This window comes from Oncorhynchus clarkii, chromosome 2 (assembly GCF_045791955.1).
Source record: "Oncorhynchus clarkii lewisi isolate Uvic-CL-2024 chromosome 2, UVic_Ocla_1.0, whole genome shotgun sequence".
Classification (NCBI taxonomy): domain Eukaryota; kingdom Metazoa; phylum Chordata; class Actinopteri; order Salmoniformes; family Salmonidae; genus Oncorhynchus; species Oncorhynchus clarkii.
In genome coordinates, this window is record NC_092148.1 from 93,246,005 (window position 1) to 93,269,020 (window position 23,016).

The window sequence follows — 23,016 nt, forward strand, 5'->3', positions numbered from 1 at the left end:
CCACCCAGGTCTCAAACCACCCAGGTCTCAAACCACCCAGGTCTCAAACCACCCAAGTCTCAAACCACCCAAGTCTCAAACCACCCCAGGTCTCAAACCACCCAGGTCTCAAACCACCCAGGTCTCAAACCACCCAGGTCTCAAACCACCCAGGTCTCAAACCACCCAAGTCTCAAACCACCCAGGTCTCAAACCACCCAGGTCTCAAACCAGCCAGGTCTCAAACCACCCAGGTCTCAAACCACCCAGGTCTCAAACCACCCCAGGTCTCAAACCACCCCAGGTCTCAAACCACCCCAGGTCTCAAACCACCCAGGTCTCAAACCACCCAGGTCTCAAACCACCCAGGTCTCAAACCACCCCAGGTCTCAAACCACCCCAGGTCTCAAACCACCCAGGTCTCAAACCAACCAGGTCTCAAACCACCCAGGTCTCAAACCACCCAAGTCTCAAACCACCCCAGGTCTCAAACCACCCCAGGTCTCAAACCACCCAGGTCTCAAACCAACCAGGTCTCAAACCACCCAGGTCTCAAACCACCCAGGTCTCAAACCAACCAGGTCTCAAACCACCCAGGTCTCAAACCAACCAGGTCTCAAACCACCCAGGTTATAATGAACAATAATGACAGACCGAGTTACAGTTTCAGCAGTAAAATAAAGTATTTACAGGACAACTACAGCTCATAACCTTTTGCATGTTATAAAAGAAAAATAAAATAAAAAATAAGGAATACATTGAAAATAAAATGTGCTGTGTTTGTAATCTCTCGTCATAAGAAAACGTTAAAGACCTTGCATGTACAGTACACACACACACACACACACACACACACACACACACACACACACACACACACACTACACACAACACACACACACTACACACACACACACACACACACACACACTACACACACACACATACACACACACTACACACACACACACACACACACACACACACTACACACACACACACACACACACACAGCTTATGTTATGCACATTTCAACCCATTATGACTGTGTAGCTCTTCGATGTATTTGAAAGAAGCCCTAAAGTTGAGAATGGGGTAATCCCTGTCAGTCGAGTAACAGGAAAATACACGTTCCTACTGTATCACCCTGGCACCAGTGGGGGCTGGTGTCACTGTAAATCGGAGGACAGGCTCATTTTAATGGCTCCACTGCCTGTCGACCACCCCGTCTGTTCAACTTCTCCTAGACATGCAGAAGCAGTGAGCGAGTACACAGGTTAGAGATGCAGATAAGGCGTGCGTAATAAATTGCACCCTATTCCCTACATTGTGCACTACTTTTGACCGGAACCCTATGGGTCCTGGTCTAAAGTAGTGCACTACATAGGGAATAGGGTGCAATTTAGAACTCTGACGTGGAGAGTCTAAATGTAGACGGGAATCTCCTGCCCTGTTAACAGTCTGAACATCACTGCAGGCATGGTCTTCATGTTGATCTGACAGAGAGGAGGAGGGGAGGGGGAGAGGAGGAAGCGGAGCAGAACAGGGAGGAGAGGAGGTTGAGGAGGAGGAGGAGGAGGAGGAGGAGGAGAAAATGGAGAAGGATGAGAGGTAGGAGAGGAAGAGGAGGACAGTTAGGAGAGGATGAAGATGGGGGAGGAGGAGGAGGAGAGAAGGGGGAGGATGAGAAGAGAAAGAAAAGAGGGAGGAGAGAAGGAGAGGAGAGGAGGAGGAGGGGACACAGGAGAGGTAGGAAATGAGGAGGAGGAGGAGAGGGAGGAGAGGTAGGAGGAGGAGGAGAAGTAGGAGGAGGGAGAGAGGAGGAGGATGAGGAGGAGGGGGAGAAGAGGAGGATGAGGAGGAGAGGTAGGGGAGGAGAGGAGGAGGAGTAGAGGGAGGACAGGAGGAGGAGGAGGAGGAGAAGTAGGAGGAGGGAGAGTGGAGGAGGATGAGGAGGAGGGGGAGAAGAGGAGGATGAGGAGGAGAGGTAGGGGAGGAGAGGAGGAGGAGGAGGAGAGAGAGGACAGGAGGAGGAGGAGGAGAAGTAGGATGAGGGAGAGAGGAGGAGGATGAGGAGGAGGAGGAGAGGTAGGGGAGGAGAGGAGGAAGAGGAGAGGGAGGACAGGAGGAGGAGGAGGAGGAGAGGGAGGGAGGAGGAGAAGGAGGAGGAGGATGAGAAGGAGGGGAAGAGGGTGAGGAGGAGAAGAGGACATATCAGTGCTAATTGTGAAGACACACTTGTATTTGTATAAAATCTAATTTATTTATATAGCCCTTCGTACATCAGCTGATATCTCAAAGTGCTGTACAGAGACCCAGCCTAAAACCCCAAACAGCAAGCAATGCAGGTGTAAAAGCACCTTCTGATTCGTCTGTTTCGGGCTCTGATAGGATATAAATTGAACGTATATAAAGTTGTCAGTTACCTAACTGTCATTGGAATCTGATGCTCACCTCTCCCACTGACACAGACAGGGTCTGGACTATCTTCTCATGCGGCATGGCAACTACACTCTGCCCATTGATCTCAATGATCCTGTGGCCGACTCGCACCCCTCCTCGCTCCGCGATACCTCCACGCATCAGACTGCAGATCTGAGGAGAGAGAAAGAAAACAAATCTCTGAATCCAAATGGCTGTTATCAGGATCATTTTGAGAGAGGTTATACATGGTTATGACAAGACTTATAACGCATTATAACGGTATCATAATCCTACTCACGATGCCGTTCTGAACACTGAAGCCCAGCTGGAACTTGAGGTCGGGTCTCTTGATGAGGACGGTGGTGACAGGAGGACAACTCACGATGCTCAGCTTTACCTGCACCTGGCTCTTCAGACCCTGGCAGGACAACCGGAACACGATAAATGACACCTGTCTCAACACTAGAATGGCTTCCTAGAATGGCTGTGTCTCAATCTCCACACTAGAATGGCTTCCTAGAATGGCTGTGTCTCAATCTCCACACTAGAATGGCTTCCTAGAATGGCTGTGTCTCAATCTCCCCACTATAATGGCTTCCTAGAATGGCTGTGTCTCAATCTCAACACTAGAATGGCTGTGTCTCAATCTCAACACTAGAATGGTTGTGTCTCAATCTCAATGCTCTATAATGGCTTCCTTTCCTCTACTCCCCATCTCCTTTCCTTCGTGACTGATAAAAGAGCAGAGTCGACTGTATGCTCCAGACCTTGATGATGCCTTGGCAGGTAGCTAACGGCAGGCCCACCAGGCTGGTGTTGTTAATGGACATGATCTGGTCCCCGACGCTGAGTTTCCCAGAGCGGGCAGCCGGGCCGCTGTTCAACATGTTAGCTAGGATAACTGTTGGCAGGATGGAGCCCCAGCCAGACTCCACTATCACCACACCTAGGCTCTCTCCCTTCTGCTTCTCCAACTCCAGCTGGGAGACACACACACAGAGACAGATATTTATATATATCTTTAAGTAGAAGTGATAAGTATATCTTATTAACTGGATTTTAGTTGGTAATAAAAATATGAAAAATATGAAAAATAATAATAACACAAAGTATATAACAAATATTTATGCAGAATTTCAGTAGTGGTCTCACTGAAGCAAGAGCACTAATTACTTGTACTATTCAGTGTAATTTGATTAGCTTTCTGAATGGCTAAAACTGATCCTGAACTTTGGTAAACATCTTTGCGCTGTCTAGCTAGAGTCTTCCCTGAAGAGTGGAGGCTGTTATAGCTGCAATGTTCCTACATCTAGTGGAAAGCCTTCCCAGAAGAGTGGAGGTTGTTATAGCAGCAATGTTCCAACATCTAGTGGAAAGCCTTCCCAGAAGAGTGGAGGCTGTTATAGCAGCAATGTTCCAACATCTAGTGGAAAGCCTTCCCTGAAGAGTGGAGGCTGTTATAGCAGCAATGTTCCAACATCTAGTGGAAAGCCTTCCCTGAAGAGTGGAGTCTGTTATAGCAGCAATGTTCCAACATCTAGTGGAAAGCCTTCCCTGAAGAGTGGAGGCTGTTATAGCAGCAATGTTCCAACATCTAGTGGAAAGCCTTCCCAGAAGAGTGGAGGCTGTTATAGCAGCAATGTTCCAACATCTAGTGGAAAGCCTTCCCTGAAGAGTGGAGGCTGTTATAGCAGCAATGTTCCAACATCTAGTGGAAAGCCTTCCCTGAAGAGTGGAGGCTGTTATAGCAGCAATGTTCCAACATCTAGTGGAAAGCCTTCCCTGAAGAGTGGAGGCTGTTAAAGCAGCAATGTTCCAACATCTAGTGGAAAGCCTTCCCTGAAGAGTGGAGGCTGTTATAGCAGCAATGTTCCAACATCTAGTGGAAAGCCTTCCCTGAAGACTGGAGGCTGTTATAGCAGCAATGTTCCTACATCTAGTGGAAAGCCTTCCCAGAAGAATGGAGGCTGTTATAGCAGCAATGTTCCAACATCTAGTGGAAAGGCTTCCCAGAAGAGTGGAGGCTGTTATAGCAGCAATGTTCCTACATCTAGTGGAAAGCCTTCCCTGAAGAGTGGAGGCTGTTATAGCAGCAATGTTCCAACATCTAGTGGAAAGCCTTCCCTGAAGAGTGGAGGCTGTTATAGCAGCAATGTTCCAACATCTAGTGGAAAGCCTTCCCTGAAGAGTGGAGGCTGTTATAGCAGCAATGTTCCAACATCTAGTGGAAAGCCTTCCCAGAAGAGTGGAGGCTGTTATAGCAGCAATGTTCCAACATCTAGTGGAAAGCCTTCCCAGAAAAGTTGAGGCTGTTATAGCAGCAATGTTCCAACATCTAGTGGAAAGCCTTCCCTGAAGAGTGGAGGCTGTTATAGCAGCAATGTTCCAACATCTAGTGGAAAGCCTTCCCAGAAGAGTGGAGGCTGTTATAACAGCAATGTTCCAACATCTAGTGGAAAGCCTTCCCAGAAGAGTGGAGGCTGTTATAGCAGCGATGTTCCAACATCTAGTGGAAAGCCTTCCCAGAAGAGTGGTGGCTGTTATAGCAGCAATGTTCCAACATCTAGAGGAAAGCCTTCCCAGAAGAGTGGAGGCTGTTATAGCAGCAATGTTCCAACATCTAGTGGAAAGCCTTCCCTGAAGAGTGGAGGCTGTTATAGCAGCAATGTACCAACATCTAGTGGAAAGCCTTCCCTGAAGAGTGGAGGCTGTTATAGCAGCAATGTTCCAACATCTAGTGGAAAGCCTTCCCTGAAGAGTGGAGGCTGTTATAGCAGCAATGTTCCAACATCTAGTGGAAAGCCTTCCCAGAAGAGTGGAGGCTGTTATAGCAGCAATGTTCCAACATCTAGTGGAAAGCCTTCCCAGAAGAGTGGAGGCTGTTATAGCAGCAATGTTCCAACATCTAGTGGAAAGCCTTCCCTGAATAGTGGAGGCTGTTATAGCAGCAATGTTCCAACATCTAGTGGAAAGCCTTCCCAGAAGAGTGGAGGCTGTTATAGCAGCAATGTTCCAACATCTAGTGGAAAGCCTTCCCAGAAGAGTGGAGGCTGTTATAGCAGCAATGTTCCAACATCTAGAGGAAAGCCTTCCCAGAAGAGTGGAGGCTGTTATAGCAGCAATGTTCCAACATCTAGTGGAAAGCCTTCCCTGAAGAGTGGAGGCTGTTATAGCAGCAATGTACCAACATCTAGTGGAAAGCCTTCCCTGAAGAGTGGAGGCTGTTATAGCAGCAATGTTCCAACATCTAGTGGAAAGCCTTCCCTGAAGAGTGGAGGCTGTTATAGCAGCAATGTTCCAACATCTAGTGGAAAGCCTTCCCTGAAGAGTGGAGGCTGTTATAGCAGCAATGTTCCAACATCTAGTGGAAAGCCTTCCCAGAAGAGTGGAGGCTGTTATAGCAGCAATGTTCCAACATCTAGTGGAAAGCCTTCCCAGAAGAGTAGAGGCTGTTATAGCAGCAATGTTCCAACATCTAGTGGAAAGCCTTCCCAGAAGAGTGGAGGCTGTTATAGCAGCAATGTTCCAACATCTAGTGGAAAGCCTTCCCTGAAGAGTGGAGGCTGTTATAGCAGCAATGTTCCAACATCTAGTGGAAAGCCTTCCCTGAAGAGTGGAGGCTGTTATAGCAGCAATGTTCCAACATCTAGTGGAAAGCCTTCCCTGAAGAGTGGAGGCTGTTATAGCAGCAATGTTCCAACATCTAGTGGAAAGCCTTCCCTGAAGAGTGGAGGCTGTTATAGCAGCAATGTTCCAACATCTAGTGGAAAGCCTTCCCTGAAGAGTGGAGGCTGTTATAGCAGCAATATTCCTACATCTAGTGGAAAGTCTTCCCAGAAGAGTGGAGGCTGTTATAGCAGCAATGTTCCTACATCTAGTGGAAAGCCTTCCCAGAAAAGTTGAGGCTGTTATAGCAGCAATGTTCCAACATCTAGTGGAAAGCCTTCCCAGAAGAATGGAGGCTGTTATAGCAGCAATGTTCCAACATCTAGTGGAAAGCCTTCCCTGAAGAGTGGAGGCTGTTATAGCGGCAATGTTCCAACATCTAGTGGAAAGCCTTCCCAGAAGAGTGGAGGCTGTTATAGCAGCAATGTTCCAACATCTAGTGGAAAGCCTTCCCTGAAGAGTGGAGGCTGTTATAGCAGCAATGTTCCAACATCTAGAGGAAAGCCTTCCCAGAAGAGTGGAGGCTGTTATAGCAGCAATGTTCCAACATCTAGTGGAAAGCCTTCCCTGAAGAGTGGAGGCTGTTATAGCAGCAATGTACCAACATCTAGTGGAAAGCCTTCCCTGAAGAGTGGAGGCTGTTATAGCAGCAATGTTCCAACATCTAGTGGAAAGCCTTCCCTGAAGAGTGGAGGCTGTTATAGCAGCAATGTTCCAACATCTAGTGGAAAGCCTTCCCTGAAGAGTGGAGGCTGTTATAGCAGCAATGTTCCAACATCTAGTGGAAAGCCTTCCCAGAAGAGTGGAGGCTGTTATAGCAGCAATGTTCCAACATCTAGTGGAAAGCCTTCCCAGAAGAGTAGAGGCTGTTATAGCAGCAATGTTCCAACATCTAGTGGAAAGCCTTCCCAGAAGAGTGGAGGCTGTTATAGCAGCAATGTTCCAACATCTAGTGGAAAGCCTTCCCTGAAGAGTGGAGGCTGTTATAGCAGCAATGTTCCAACATCTAGTGGAAAGCCTTCCCTGAAGAGTGGAGGCTGTTATAGCAGCAATGTTCCAACATCTAGTGGAAAGCCTTCCCTGAAGAGTGGAGGCTGTTATAGCAGCAATGTTCCAACATCTAGTGGAAAGCCTTCCCTGAAGAGTGGAGGCTGTTATAGCAGCAATGTACCAACATCAAGTGGAAAGCCTTCGCTGAAGAGTGGAGGCTGTTATAGCAGCAATGTTCCAACATCTAGTGGAAAGCCTTCGCTGAAGAGTGGAGGCTGTTATAGCAGCAATGTTCCAACATCTAGTGGAAAGCCTTCCCTGAAGAGTGGAGGCTGTTATAGCAGCAATGTTCCAACATCTAGTGGAAAGCCTTCCCTGAAGAGTGGAGGCTGTTATAGCAGCAATGTTCCAACATCTAGTGGAAAGCCTTCCCAGAAGAGTGGAGGCTGTTATAGCAGCAATGTTCCAACATCTAGTGGAAAGCCTTCCCAGAAGAGTAGAGGCTGTTATAGCAGCAATGTTCCAACATCTAGTGGAAAGCCGTCCCTGAAGAGTGGAGGCTGTTATAGCAGCAATGTTCCAACATCTAGTGGAAAGCCTTCCCTGAAGAGTGGAGGCTGTTATAGCAGCAATGTTCCAACATCTAGTGGAAAGCCTTCCCTGAAGAGTGGAGGCTGTTATAGCAGCAATGTTCCAACATCTAGTGGAAAGCCTTCCCTGAAGACTGGAGGCTGTTATAGCAGCAATGTTCCTACATCTAGTGGAAAGCCTTCCCTGAAGACTGGAGGCTGTTATAGCAGCAATGTTCCTACATCTAGTGGAAAGCCTTCCCAGAAGAATGGAGGCTGTTATAGCAGAAATGTTCCAACATCTAGTGGAAAGCCTTCCCAGAAGAGTGGAGGCTGTTATAGCAGCAATGTTCCAACATCTAGTGGAAAGCCTTCCCTGAAGAGTGGAGGCTGTTAAAGCAGCAATGTTCCAACATCTAGTGGAAAGCCTTCCCTGAAGACTGGAGGCTGTTATAGCAGCAATATTCCTACATCTAGTGGAAAGTCTTCCCAGAAGAGTGGAGGCTGTTATAGCAGCAATGTTCCTACATCTAGTGGAAAGCCTTCCCAGAAAAGTTGAGGCTGTTATAGCAGCAATGTTCCAACATCTAGTGGAAAGCCTTCCCAGAAGAATGGAGGCTGTTATAGCAGCAATGTTCCAACATCTAGTGGAAAGTCTTCCCAGAAGAGTGGAGGCTGTTATAGCAGCAATGTTCCAACATCTAGTGGAAAGCCTTCCCAGAAAAGTTGAGGCTGTTATAGCAGCAATGTTCCAACATCTAGTGGAAAGCCTTCCCTGAAGATTGGAGGCTGTTATAGCAGCAATGTTCCAACATCTAGTGGAAAGCCTTCCCAGAAGAGTGGAGGCTGTTATAACAGCAATGTTCCAACATCTAGTGGAAAGCCTTCCCAGAAGAGTGGAGGCTGTTATAGCAGCAATGTTCCTACATCTAGTGGAAAGCCTTCCCTGAAGAGTGGAGGCTGTTATAGCAGCAATGTTCCTACATCTAGTGGAAAGCCTTCCCTGAAGAGTGGAGGCTGTTATAGCAGCAATGTTCCAACATCTAGTGGAAAGCCTTCCCAGAAGAGTGGAGGCTGTTATAGCAGCAATGTTCCAACATCTAGTGGAAAGCCTTCCCTGAAGAGTGGAGGCTGTTATAGCAGCAATGTTCCAACATCTAGTGGAAAGCCTTCCCAGAAGAGTGGAGGCTGTTATAGCAGCAATGTTCCAACATCTAGTGGAAAGCCTTCCCAGAAGAGTGGAGGCTGTTATAGCAGCAATGTTCCAACATCTAGTGGAAAGCCTTCCCTGAAGAGTGGAGGCTGTTATAGCAGCAATGTTCCAACATCTAGTGGAAAGCCTTCCCAGAAGAGTGGAGGCTGTCATAGCAGCAATGCTCCAACATTTAGTGGAAAGCCTTCCCTGAAGAGTGGAGGCTGTTATAGCAGCAATGTTCCAACATCTAGTGGAAAGCCTTCCCAGAAGAGTGGAGGCTGTTATAGCAGCAATGTTCCAACATCTAGTGGAAAGCCTTCCCAGAAGAGTGGAGGCTGTTATAGCAGCAATGCTCCTACATCTAGTGGAAAGCCTTCCCAGAAGAGTGGAGGCTGTTATAGCAGCAATGTTCCAACATCTAGTGGAAAGCCTTCCCAGAAGAGCGGAGTCTCAATATCTACTCTACTGTAATCTGCTATCTATACTGTGTTGACGGAGTGTATCTAGAGTCATGAATCACGGTCAACAATCACTACAGTATGCCGTCACACCTCTTTACACTTGTCTATCAGTGTTTCATGCACGCATACAGGCGCGGATGCAAGCGCACGCACGTACGCGCACACGTACACACACACACACACACACACACACACACACACACACACACACACACACACACACACACACACACCTCTTTACAGTTGTCAGAGTTTGAGAAATGGACCAGGTCGTCATTGTACATTTCCTGGGAATTGATGATGTCACTGTATTGTTTCTGACTCAGGTCCTTAGGGTTGATCCCGTTGGCACGGAGGAACTCCCTGTAGGCAACGCTGAACGCCTGGCCGATGGACTGGGCAATGAGCTGGGCCTGGAGAGGAGAGGGAGAGGGAGGGGAAAGGGGAGGGCAGTAGAGGGAGAGGGCGAGGGAGAGGAGGAGAGAGAGGGAGAGGGGGAGGAGAGAGAGGGATAGGGCGAGGAGAGAGAGGGAGAGGGGAGGGGAGAGGGGGGAGGAGAGAGAGGGAGAGGGGGGAGGAGAGAGAGGGAGAGGGAGAGGGGAGAGGGGGAAGGGGAGGGGAGAGGGGGGAGGGGAGGAGAGAGAGGGCGAGGGAGAGAAGAGAGAGGGAGAGGGGAGGGGAGAGGGGGGAGGGGAGGAGAGAGAGGGAGAGGGGAGGGGAGAAGGGAGGGAAGAGGGGGGAGGGGGGAGGGGGGAGGGGGGAGGGGAGAGGGAGAAACTATTCAACGGAAGTGACAGGCTATTCAAGTTGACACCAATACAGAAGTGGGAGAGAGCACGGGTTAAGGACCAACTGAAATTATGAATGAAGATACACTATATATACAAAAGTATGTGGACACCCCTTCCAATTAGTGGATTTAGCTATTTCAGCCACACACGTTGCTGACAGGTGTCTAAAAATCGAGCACGCATCCATGCAATCTCCATAGACAAACATTGGCAGTAAAATGGCTTTACAGAAGAGCTCAGTGACTTTCTACATGGCGTCGTCATAGGATGCCACCGTTCATCACTATCCCTGCCAGAGCTGCCCCGGTTAACTCTAAATGCTGTTATTGTGAAGCGGAAACATCTAGGCACAACAATGGCTCAGCCTTGAAGTGGTAGGCCACACAAGCTCACAGACCGGGGACCGCCGAGTGCTGAAGCACGTAGCATGCAAAAAACCGTCTGTCCTCAGTTGCAACACACTGCAGAGTTCCAAACTGCCTCTGGAAGCAACTTCGGCACAATAACTATTTGTTAGGAGCTTCATGAAATGGGTTTCCTTGGCAACCAAACACAAGCCTAAGATCACCAATGCCAAGCATTGGCTGGAGTGGTGTAAAGCTGGCCGCCATTGGACATGGGAGCAGTGGAAACGTGTTCTCTGGAGTGAATCACACGTCACCATCTGGCAGTCTGACGGACTTATCAGGGTTTGGAGGATGCCAGGAGAACACTACCTGCCCCAATGCATAGTGCCAACTGTAAAGTTTGGTGGAGGAGGAATAATGGTCTGGGTCTGTTTTTCATGGTTCGGGGGCTTTAGTTCTAGTGAAGGGAAATCTAAACTCTACAGCATACAATGACATTCTAGACGATTCTGTGCTTCTAACTTTGTGGAAAGAGTTTGGGGAAGGCCCTTTCCTGTTTCAGCATGACAATGCCCCCCTTGCACAAATCGAGGTCCATACAGAAATGGTTTGTTGAGATCAGTGTGCAAGACCTTGACTGGCCTGTAGAAGGCCCTGACCTCAACCTCATCGAACACCTTTGGGATGAACTGGAACGCCAACTGCCAGCCAGGCCTAATCGCCCAACATCAGTGCCCGACCTCACTAATGCTCTTAAGGCTGAATGGAAGCAAGTCCCCTCAGCAATGTTCCAACATCTAGTGGAAAGCCTTCCCAGAATAGTGGAGGCTGTTATAGCAGCAATGTTCCAACATCTAGTGGAAAGCCTTCCCAGAAGAGTGGAGGTTGTTATAGCAGCAATGTTCCAACATGTAGTGGAAAGCCTTCCCAGAAGAGTGGAGGCTGTTATAGCAGCAATGTTCCTACATCTAGTGGAAAACCTTCCCAGAAGAGTGGAGGCTGTTATAGCAGCAATGTTCCAACATCTAGTGGAAAGCCTTCCCAGAAGAGTGGAGGCTGTTATAGCAGCAATGTTCCAACATCTAGTGGAAAGCCTTCCCAGAAGAGTGTTATTACAGCAAAGGGGGGACCAACTCCATATTAACGGCCATGATTTCAGAATGAGATGTTCGACGAGCAGGTGTCCACATACTTTTGGTCATGTAGTATATAACTGCTGTTATAGGAAAGCCAAAATGAGAGACGTATAAAGCAGGCCTCTGCAATAATCATTTTCAAAGCTTATAAATTATGTTCAGTAGTATTGTACTGTAGACAGTGTATAGAAATTGCTTAATCAAAAATGCAAAAATGGTGTGTTTTAAATTTAGCAACCTTCTTCTGTGAACACTGGTAATCAATAATCAATAATCAATAATCAGAGACCAAAATCCCCAATAAATAAATAATATTCAGCAGTATACAAAGGGAGAGCATGGAGGGGGGGATAGAAAACAGAACAGATCAGAATAGCCTAGAATAGAACAAAAACAGAATACAATACTACTCACGTCCTCTGACTCGAAGACATAGCAGATCATTCTGTACCGTCTCGGTCCCTCTGAGCAGGAGAGATCAGCTTCACTACAGTCCTGCGAGGATGTGTCTGCCATACGGGTTCGAGCCATCAGAACCACGATGCTCCCGATGTCTGCGATGTAGGATATGGAACGCAACGCACTGTCCATCAGCGTCTCCTGGGGGGGAAAAATAATATATATGGCTGCTGTGGTAATAACTGTCGCACAGCATCTCCTGGGGGGGTAAATAATATATATGGCTGCTGTGGTAATAACTGTCCATCAGCGTCTCCTGGGGGGGTAAATAATATATATGACTGCTGTGGTAATAACTGTCCATCAGCGTCTCCTGGGGGGGGAAAATAATATATATGGCTGCTGTGGTAATAACTGTCGCACAGCATCTCCTGGGGGGGGTAAATAATATATATGGCTGCTGTGGTAATAACTGTCCATCAGCGTCTCCTGGGGGGGTAAATAATATATATGGCTGCTGTGGTAATAACTGTCCATCAGCGTCTCCTGGGGGGGTAAATAATATATATGGCTGCTGTGGTAATAACTGTCCATCAGCGTCTCCTGGGGGGGGGGGGGGGGTAAATAATATATATGACTGCTGTGGTAATAACTGTCCATCAGCGTCTCCTGGGGGGGGGGGTAAATAATATATATGCCTGCTGTGGTAATAACTGTCCATCAGCATCTCCTGGGGGGTAAATAATATATATGGCTGCTGTGGTAATAACTGTCCATCAGCGTCTCCTGGGGGCTAAATAATATATATGGCTGCTGTGGTAATAACTGTCCATCAGCATCTCCTAGGGGGGTAAATAATATATATGGCTGCTGTGGTAATAACTGTCCATCAGCATCTCCTAGGGGGGTAAATAATATGTATGGCTGCTGTGGTAATAACTGTCCATCAGCGTCTCCTGGGGGGGGGGGGGGGGGGGGGGTAAATAATATATATGGCTGCTGTGGTAATAACTGTCCATCAGCGTCTCCTGGGGGGGTGAATAATATATATGGCTGCTGTGGCAATAACTGTCCATCAGCGTCTCCTGGGGGGGTGAATAATATATATGGCTGCTGTGGTAATAACTGTCCATCAGCGTCTCCTGGGGGGGGGGGGGTGAATAATATATATGGCTGCTGTGGTAATAACTGTCCATCAGCGTCTCCTGGGGGGGTAAATAATATATATGCCTGCTGTGGTAATAACTGTCCATCAGCATCTCCTGGGGGGTAAATAATATATATGGCTGCTGTGGTAATAACTGTCCATCAGCGTCTCCTGGGGGGGTAAATAATATATATGGCTGCTGTGGTAATAACTCTGTGTGGAGTGGACGGTCCTCAACAAAATGGCCCCTAAAGATACAGCAGTGCGCCAGAGGAATTTTATGAAACTTTGAGCTATGAAGCTTTGGGCAGGTTTCCTGGACACATTAGATCCACATTATAGGGCGCTTGAACATCTAAAGTTCATTTCTGATGGAACCCAACATTTACGATTTACTGTGTATGTGATTTTCGCCGTCGGGTGAATATTGCCTTCAAAAGATGCATTGTCTACATGTGTGTGAATGGATAGTCCCAGACTTGGCATTAAAGATAAGAAATACACCCTGTTTTTTTTTATTAAATCAGAGATAAGAAGTTAAATAATTCTCTCACAGTCACACACCTGTGAGTCGGCATTCAGCACTTTGACAGCCTTGGTGGAGATGAAGAGGTCCACTTCTGTCACCGTCTGAGAGTCTCCATCTTGGCTCTGTGGTCAAATCACCATGGTCAAAAAGGAATGAGAGATCGCCATCGTGTGGTTAGAAAGGGCACTCACAAGGTACATTTCCTTACTATTAGGACTAACATTGATGAACAGACCAACTGACATCCATAGATCAAGACATCAGATGCGTAAAAAAAACACAAAAAAACTATATCATCTTGAACATTGAATGGATAACAAACTTAGCATGGTCAACTAGTCAGAAAGCACAATGCTAATATAACAAACTTAGCCTGGTCAACTAGTCAGAAAGCACAATGCTAATATAACAAACTTAGCCTGGTCAACTAGTCAGAAAGCACAATGCTAATATAACAACATTAGCCTGGTCAACTAGTCAGAAAGCACAATGCTAATATAACAACATTAGCCTGGTCAACTAGTCAGAAAGCACAATGCTAATATAACAAACTTAGCCTGGTCAACTAGTCAGAAAGCACAATGCTAATATAACAACATTAGCCTGGTCAACTAGTCAGACAGCACAATGCTAATATAACAACATTAGCCTGGTCAGTTAGTCAGACAGCACAATGCTAATATAAGATCAGGGGTGTAATACACACACCACACACACATTATGTTCTCCTGTCCTAGTGGGGAACTGAAATTCATTTCCATTCAAAATCCTATTTTCCCTAACCCTAACCACTAACCCCTTACCCTATCCCTAACCCTAACCCTAAACCTAACCACTAACCACTAACCCCTTACCCTATCCCTAATTCTAACCCAAACCCTTACCATAACCATAACCTGTAATCTGTAACCCTAACCCCTAACCCTAATCCTAATTCTAACCCTAACCCATAACCTTAACCCATAACCCATAACCCTAACCCATAACCCTAACCCATAACCCTAATCCATAACCCATAACCCTAACCCATAACCCATAACCCTAACCCATAATCCTAACCCTAACCCCTAACCCATAACCCTAACCCATAACCTTAACCCTAACCCATAACCCTAACCCATAACCCTAACCCATAACCTATAATCCTAACCCATAACCCTAACCCATAACCCATAACCCTAAACCATAACCCATAATCCTAACCCATAACCCTAACCCATAACCCATAACCCTAACCCTAACCCATAACCCTAACCCATAACCCTAACCCATAACCCTAACCCTAACCCATAACCCATAACCCCAACCCATAACCCTAACCCATAATCCTAACCCATAACAATAACCCATAACCCTAACCCATAACCTGTAATCCTAACCCATCACCCTAACCCATAACCCATAACCCCAACCCATAACCCTAACCCATAATCCTAACCCATAACAATAACCCATAACCCTAACCCATAACCTGTAATCCTAACCCATAACCCTAACCCATAACCCATAACCCTAACCAATAACCCTAACCCATAACCCATAATCCTAACCCATAACCCTAACCCTAACCTATAACCCTAACCCATAACCCTAACCCTAACCCTAACCCATAACCCTAACCCTAACCTGTAATCTGTAACCCTAACCCCTAACCCTAATCCTAATTCTAACCCTAACCCATAACCTTAACCCATAACCCATAACCCTAACCCATAACCCTAACCCATAACCCTAATCCATAACCCATAACCCTAACCCATAACCCTAACCCATAACCCTAACCCATAATCCTAACCCTAACCCCTAACCCATAACCCTAACCCATAACCTTAACCCTAACCCATAACCCTAACCCATAACCCTAACCCATAACCTATAATCCTAACCCATAACCCTAACCCATAACCCATAACCCTAACCCATAACCCATAATCCTAACCCATAACCCTAACCCATAACCCATAACCCATAACCCTAACCCTAACCCATAACCCTAACCCATAACCCTAACCCATAACCCTAACCCATAACCCTAACCCTAACCCATAACCCATAACCCCAACCCATAACCCTAACCCATAATCCTAACCCATAACAATAACCCATAACCCTAACCCATAACCCATAACCCATAACCCTAAACCATAACCCATAACCCATAACCCTAACCCATAACCCATAACCCATAACCCTAACCCATAACACATAACCCATAACCCATAACCCATGACCCTAACCCATAACCCATAATCCTAACCCATAACCCTAACCCTAACCCATAACCCATAATCCTAACCCATAACCCTAACCCATAACCCATAACCCATAACCCATAACCCTAAACCATAACCCATAACCCTAACCCATAACCCATAACCCATAACCCTAACCCATAACACATAACCCATAACCCATAACCCATGACCCTAACCCATAACCCATAATCCTAACCCATAACCCATGACCCTAACCCATAACCCATAATCCTAACCCATAACCCTAACCCTAACCCATAACCCATAATCCTAACCCATAACCCTAACCCATAACCCATAACATAAAATCCTAACCCTAACCCATAACCCTAACCCATAACCCATAACCCTAACCCATAACCTATAATCCTAACCCATAACCCTAACCCATAACCCATAACCCATAACCCATAACCCATAACCCATACCCCTAACCAATAACCCTAACCAATAGCCCATAACCCTAACCCTAACCCTAACCCTAACCCATAACCCATAACCCTAACCCTAACCCTAACCCATAACCCTAACCCATAACCCTAACCCTAACCCATAACCTATAACCCCAACCCATAACCCTAACCCATAATCCTAACCCATAACAATAACCCATAACCCTAACCCATAACCCATAACCCTAAGCCATAACCCTAACCCATAACCCTAACCCATAACCCTAACCCATAACCCTAACCCTAACTCATAACCCATAAACCTAACCCATAACCCATAACCCTAACCCATAACCCATAATCCTAACCCATAACCCTAACCCTAACCCATTACCCATAACCCTAACCCATAACAATAACCCATAACCCTAACCCATAACCCTAACCCTAACCCTAACCCTAACCCATAACCCATAACCCATAATCCTAACCCATAACCCTAACCCTAACCCTAACCCATAACCCATAACCCATAACCCATAACCCTAACCCTAACCCTAACCTGTAACCCGTAACCCGTAACCCATAACCCATAACCCATAACCCTAAACCTAACCCATAACCCATAACCCATAACCCATAACCCTAACCCTAACCCGTAACCCGTAACCCATAACCCATAACCCATAACCCTAACCCATAACCCATAACCCATAACCCATAACCCTAACCCATAACCCATAACCCATAACCCTAACCCTAACCCATAACCCTAACCCTAACCCTAACCCATAACCCTAACCCATAACCCTAACCCATAACCCTAACCCTAACCCATAACCCATAACCCCAACCCATAACCCTAACCCATAATCCTAACCCTAACCCATAACCCTAACCCATAACCCATAACCCATAACCCTAACCCATAACCCATAACCCATAACCCTAACCCATAACCCTAACCCATAACCCTAACCCTAACCCATAACCCATAACCCTAACCCATAACCCATAACCCTAACCCATAACCCATAACCCATAATCCTAACCCATAACCCTAACCCTAACCCTAACCCATAATCCTAACCCATAACCCATAACCCATAACCCTAACCCATAACCCATAACCCATAACCCTAACCCATAACCTATTATCCTAACCCATAACCCTAACCCATAACCCATAACCCTAACCAATAACCCTAACCCATAACCCATAATCCATAACCCTAACCCTAACCCATAACCCATAACCCTAACCCATAACCCTAACCCATAACCCTAACCCTAACCCATAACCCATAACCCCAACCCATAACCCTAACCCATAATCCTAACCCATAACAATAACCCATAACCCTAACCCATAACCCATAACCCATAACCCTAACCCATAACCCATAACCCATAATCCTAACCCATAACCCTAACCCTAACCCATAACCCTAACCCATAACCCATAACCCTAACCCATAACCCTAACCCTAACCCATAACCCATAACCCTAACCCATAACCCATAACCCATAACCCATAACCCTAACCCATAACCCATAACCCTAACCCATAACCCTAACCCATAACCCTAACCCATAACCCTAACCCATAACCCTAACAATAACCCATAACCCTAACCCATAACCCTAACCCTTACCCTAACCCATAACCAATAACCCATAATCCTAACCCATAACCCGAACCCTAACCCTAACCCTAACCCTAACCCATAACCCATAACCCTAACCCTAACCCGTAACCCGTAACTCATAACCCATAACCCATAACCCATAACCCCTAACCCATAACCCTAACCCTAACCCATAACCCATAACCCATAACCCTAACCCTAACCCGTAACCCGTAACCCATAACCCATAACCCATAACCCATAACCCATAACCCATAACCCATAACCCTAACCCATAGCCCATAACCCATAACCCATAACCCTAACCCTAACCCTAACCCTAACCCATAACCCATAACCCGTAACCCGTAACTCATAACCCATAACCCATAACCCATAACCCATAACTCATAACCCTAACCCTAACCCTAACCCATAACCCATAACCCGTAACCCGTAACTCATAACCCATAACCCATAACCCATAACCCTAACCCATAACCCATAACCCATAACCCATAACCCATAACCCGTAACTCATAACCCTAAACCCTAAACTTAAAATAGCCTTTGTCCTCTTGGGGGCGTGAGAAGTGTCCCGTTGAGGGAGAATTGTCCTGTTTTATTATCCTTGTGGGGAATTGGGGGGAATTTAGGTTGCCACAAGGATAGAAGAACCAACACACACCACACACACCCACACACACCACACCCACACACCATACCTTGACCTGGCTGACAGCCTCCTGCGCCTGGGCCATGCGTGTTCCTTTAGATGGGTTCTTGTTAGACAGCAGCTGGGTGGAACCCAGGTAGTTAGCAGCAAAGATGATGCCATCAATCAGGTCCTCGGGCTCACACGGACCTGGGACTGGGAAATGAGAAGTATGGATTTATTTATAGACAAGAAGCCGTGACTCAGATCCAGACAGATTCACATTCACATTCAGATTCAGATTCAGATTCAAATTCAGATTCAGATTCATATTTAGATTCAGATTCAGATGCATATTCAGATTCACATTCACATTCACATTTAGATTCACATTCACATTCAAATTCAGATTCAGATTCACATTCAGATTCAGATTCACATTTAGATTCACATTCAGATTCAGATTCACATTCACATTCAGATTCACATTCAGATTCACATTCACATTTAGATTTAGATTCACATTCATATTCACATTCACATTTAGATTCACATTCACATTCAGATTCACATTCACATTTAGATTCACATTCAGATTCAGATTCAGATTCACATTCACATTTAGATTCAGATTCACATTCACATTCACATTCACATTCAGACCATTTTATTGTCCCATTGCTTCAGCAATGTGGTTGCAGCACTATAAAATCATCAGATATGCACACCACAGCAGAGACCAGAAAGAGCCATAAATGGTTATATCATAATCAAAGGTCCATTACTCAGGTATGGAATCAATGAACTATACAGAGAAAAAATATTTACCGTCCACGAAGCTGGGGAACGAGGCGTTGTTCTGTGTTGGTTCAGGCCGAGGTGTGTTGTTACTGTCCTCCTGTAGGGCCCGGGGCTCTGGACAGTGGGGCGTGCCAGGCCGCTGCTCTGAGATGTTGTGGGGCATCTGGAATAGACAGATCTTACTAACAACTGTAACAGACAGAGAGGAGATCTTACTGACAACTGGAACAGAGAGAGGGGAGATCTTACTAATAACTGGAACAGACAGAGGGGAGATCTTACTAACAACTGGAACAGACAGAGGGGAGATCTTACTAACAACTGGAACAGAAAGAGGGGAGATCTTACTAACAACTGGAACAGACAGAGGGGAGATCTTACTAACAACTGGATCAGACAGAGGGGAGATCTTACTAACAACTGGAACAGACAGAGAGGAGATCTTACTAACAACTGGAACAGACAGAGGGGAGATCTTACTAACAACTGGATCAGACAGAGGGGAGATCTTACTAACAACTGTAACAGACAAAGATGAGATCTTACTAACAACTGGAACAGACAGAGGGGAGATCTTACTAACAACTGTAACAGACAGAGAGGAGATCTTACTAACAACTGGAACAGACAGAGGGGAGATCTTACTAACATCAGACAGGAACACGACTGCAGATGAGATGTAGGTCAAATCTGGTGCAATGTTTGTTGTACATGGTCCCTGTCAAGTAAACTAATAACACAAAACAAACCCTGTGGAGTTGGCAGCATCAGGCTGTCACCTGTTTGTGTGTCTGTGTCCGTGTCTGTCTCTCCTCGGGGTACTCCCTCTGTGGCTCTGTGTTGTGGTGTGAAGCTGGTGGAGCTGGTGATGTTGATAGTTTTACAGCCCTGGGATGTTTGTCCAGGATGGATGAGGAGTCAGAAGTGGGCCTTGGACTGGGGCTGGTGGTGCTGTCTCTGCGAGGCTGATAGGTCTGGGTCTGGTGGCTCTCCTGGAGGAGAGGAGACGGAGGCTTGGCGCTCAAACTGGTGGTGGTCTCTCTGCAATGCTGCTCGGTCTGTTGGGTGTTGGGAGTGTGTTCCTGTGTCTGGGCATTGTGGCTGGGAGGTGGGGCAGGCCTAGGGCTGTCAGAGGTGGGTCTAGGGCTGTCAGAGGTGGGCCTAGGGCTGTCAGAGGTGGGCCCAGGGCTGTCAGAGATGGGCCTAGGACTGTCAGAGGTGGGCCTAGGGCTGTCAGAGGTGGGCCCAGGGCTGTCAGAGATGGGCCTAGGGCTGTCAGACGTGGGCCTAGGGCTGTCAGAGGTGGGTCTAGGACTGTCAGAGATGGGCCTAGGGCTGTCAGAGGTGGGCCTAGGGCTGTCAGAGGTGGGCCTAGGGCTGTCAGAGGTGGGCCTAGGGCTGTCAAATATGGGCCTAGGGCTGTCAGAGATGGGCCTAGGGCTGTCAGAGATGGGCCTAGGGCTGTCAGAGATGGGCCTAGGGCTGACAGAGGTGGGCCTAGGGCTGTCAGAGGTGGGCCTAGGGCTGTCAGAGGTGGGCCTAGGGCTGTCAAAGATGGGCCTAGGGCTGTCAGAGATGGGCCTAGGGTTGTCAGAGGTGGGCCTAGGGCTGTCAGAGATGGGCCTAGGACTGTCAGAGGTGGGCCTAGGGCTGTCAGAGATGGGCCTAGGGCTGTTAGAGATGGGCCTAGGGCTGTCAGAGATGGGCCAAGGGCTGTCAGAGGTGGGCCTAGGGCTGTCAGAGATGGGCCTAGGGCTGTCAGAGGTGGGCCTAGGGCTGTGGCTGGGACTGACGGGACTCTCTTTGTGGTGCTGCTTGGTCTGGGCCTGTGTTGGGTGGGTGGGTGCTTGTCTCTTGTTGGTCTGGGCATGTGTCGGGTGGGTGGGTGCTTGTCTCTTATGCATCTGGGCCTGTGTCGGCGGGGCCTGCCTATACTGGGCCTGGATTTGGTGGGCCTGGATGTGCTGCATTTGGGCCGGGGTCTGGGGGGGTTGAGGGTGTGGTGTGTTGGAGCTAGATCTGTGTGTAGGCCTGATAGCACTTTCTCTACAGTTCTGTGTCTGCTGGTGTTGTCGGACGTCGCTCTGGGCCTGTAGCTGGTGGTTCTGGACCTGTTTTGGGAGGGGATCAACCTCTGTCAGGTAGGTGTGGGTCTGGTAGGCCTGTTTTGGGAGGGTATGAACCTCTGTCAGGTAGGTGTGGGTCTGGTAGGCTTGTTTCGGACGGGCCTTGGCCTGCTGAGTGTGGGATTGTGTCTGGTGAGGGTGTGGGGTGCTGGGGCTGGGCCCGGATCTAGGCCTGGGCCTGGGCCTTGGTGGTCTGGGCCTGACGGCAGCCTCTCTGCAGTCCTGTGTCTCTGAGCTGCTGCTGCTACTCATGTATACCTTCATCTCAGACACTATGTGGCCAGTGTATTCCTGCCTGTCAGTCTCCCTCACGACCCTTCCTCCTTCCCTCCCACTCTTTACACCTCCCCTCTCACTCCTTCCTCCCCGTCCTCCTCCCTTCCCCTGCCTCTTCACCTCCTTATGGGCCCTTTGAGGGGCTTCACATGTCCAATCCCTTCCCCCTCCACTTCCCTTATAGGGGGCCCTTTGTGGGGACTGTGAGATACACACTGAGATCTTACTGTCCTCAGGGGTGTTACAGTTCCCTATAGAGAAGACCTCAACTTCCGCTCTATCATTGTCTTCTCTATCTCCCTTTCTCATCCTCTCCTCCTTCCGCTGGCGGCTGGATGTTTGCTCCTGCACTCTGCAGACCTCACCGTCCTCCCTGTCTCGGTCCCACCTCTTTCCCCCTCTCATTCTCTCTCCCTCTCTCATCCTCTCCCCCTCCCTCCCTCCCTCTCTCATTCTCTCTCCCTCTCTCATCCTCTCCTCCTCCCTCTCTCTCTCCCTTGTCCTCTCCCCCTCCCTCTCTCCCTCTCTCATCCTCTCCCCCTCCCTCTCTCTCATCCTCTCCCCCTCCCTCTCTCCCTCTCTCATCCTCTCCCCCTCCTTCTCTCCCTCTCTCATCCTCTCCCCCTCCCTCATCAACTCCCCCTCCCTCTCTCCCTCTCTCATCCTCTCCTCCTCCGTCTCTCCCTCCCTCATCCTCTCCCCCTCCCTCTCTCCCTCTCTCATCCTCTCCCCCTCCCTCTCTCCCTCTCTCATCCTCTCCCCCTCCCTCTCTCCCTCTCTCATCCTCTCCCCCCCTCTCTCTCTCATCCTCTCCTCCTGCCTCTCTCCCTCTCTCATCCTCTCCCCATATTTATCCTGGTGGCTGCTGGGTGTTTTCTCCTGCTCTCTGTCCTCTGTCTCCTCAGAATCCTCCTCTGTGTATGTGGTCACATCCCGCTCTTCCTCTGTTTCCCCCATCTCATCTGGGAAATTCTTCTCTTTCTGCCCTTCCACCTCCTCCTGCCCCTTCTGCCCCTCCACCTCCTCCTTCTGCCCCTCCACCTCATCCTCCCCCTTCTGCCCCTCCACCTCCTCCTGCCCCTTCTGCCCTTCCACCTCCTCCTGCCCCTTCTGCCCCTCCACCTCCTCCTCCCCCTTCTGCCCCTCCACCTTATCCTCCCCCTTCTGCCCCTCCACCTCCTCCTTCTGCCCCTCCACCTCATCCTCCCCCTTCTGCCCCTCCACCTCCTCCTGCCCCTTCTGCCCCTCC

At 48.1% G+C, this 23,016-nt stretch overlaps 1 protein-coding gene across 1 annotated transcript; it reads right to left on the bottom strand.

Annotated features, from left to right (window-relative positions):
- Positions 1-1,403: 1,403 nt before the first annotated feature.
- On the bottom strand, positions 1,404-22,076 carry LOC139383204 (amyloid-beta A4 precursor protein-binding family A member 2-like). The gene is made up of 11 exons (XM_071127674.1): positions 20,947-22,076; positions 20,145-20,820; positions 19,393-19,528; positions 18,635-18,780; positions 13,669-13,755; positions 11,973-12,158; positions 9,518-9,697; positions 3,171-3,383; positions 2,702-2,821; positions 2,434-2,574; positions 1,404-1,475 (listed from the first exon to the last, which is right to left on the bottom strand). Exons 1-11 carry the CDS (start codon positions 22,074-22,076, stop codon positions 1,404-1,406), a joined length of 3,087 nt encoding a protein of 1,028 aa, XP_070983775.1.
- Between the last annotated feature and the right edge of the window lie 940 nt (positions 22,077-23,016).

Bases quoted from the DNA above. Each gene is read 5' to 3' on its own strand.
- LOC139383204 (XM_071127674.1), bottom strand. From the start codon at position 22,076: ATGAGAAAGGGAGATAGAGAAGACAATGATAGAGCGGAAGTTGAGGTC. The intron at 20,821-20,946 runs GCCCATCTCTGA...TGACAGCCCTAG, and splicing joins CCCACCTCTGACAACCCTAG to GCCCATCTCTGACAGCCCTA. The intron at 18,781-19,392 runs GTAAATATTTTT...CTCATTTCCCAG, and splicing joins GTTCCCCAGCTTCGTGGACG to TCCCAGGTCCGTGTGAGCCC.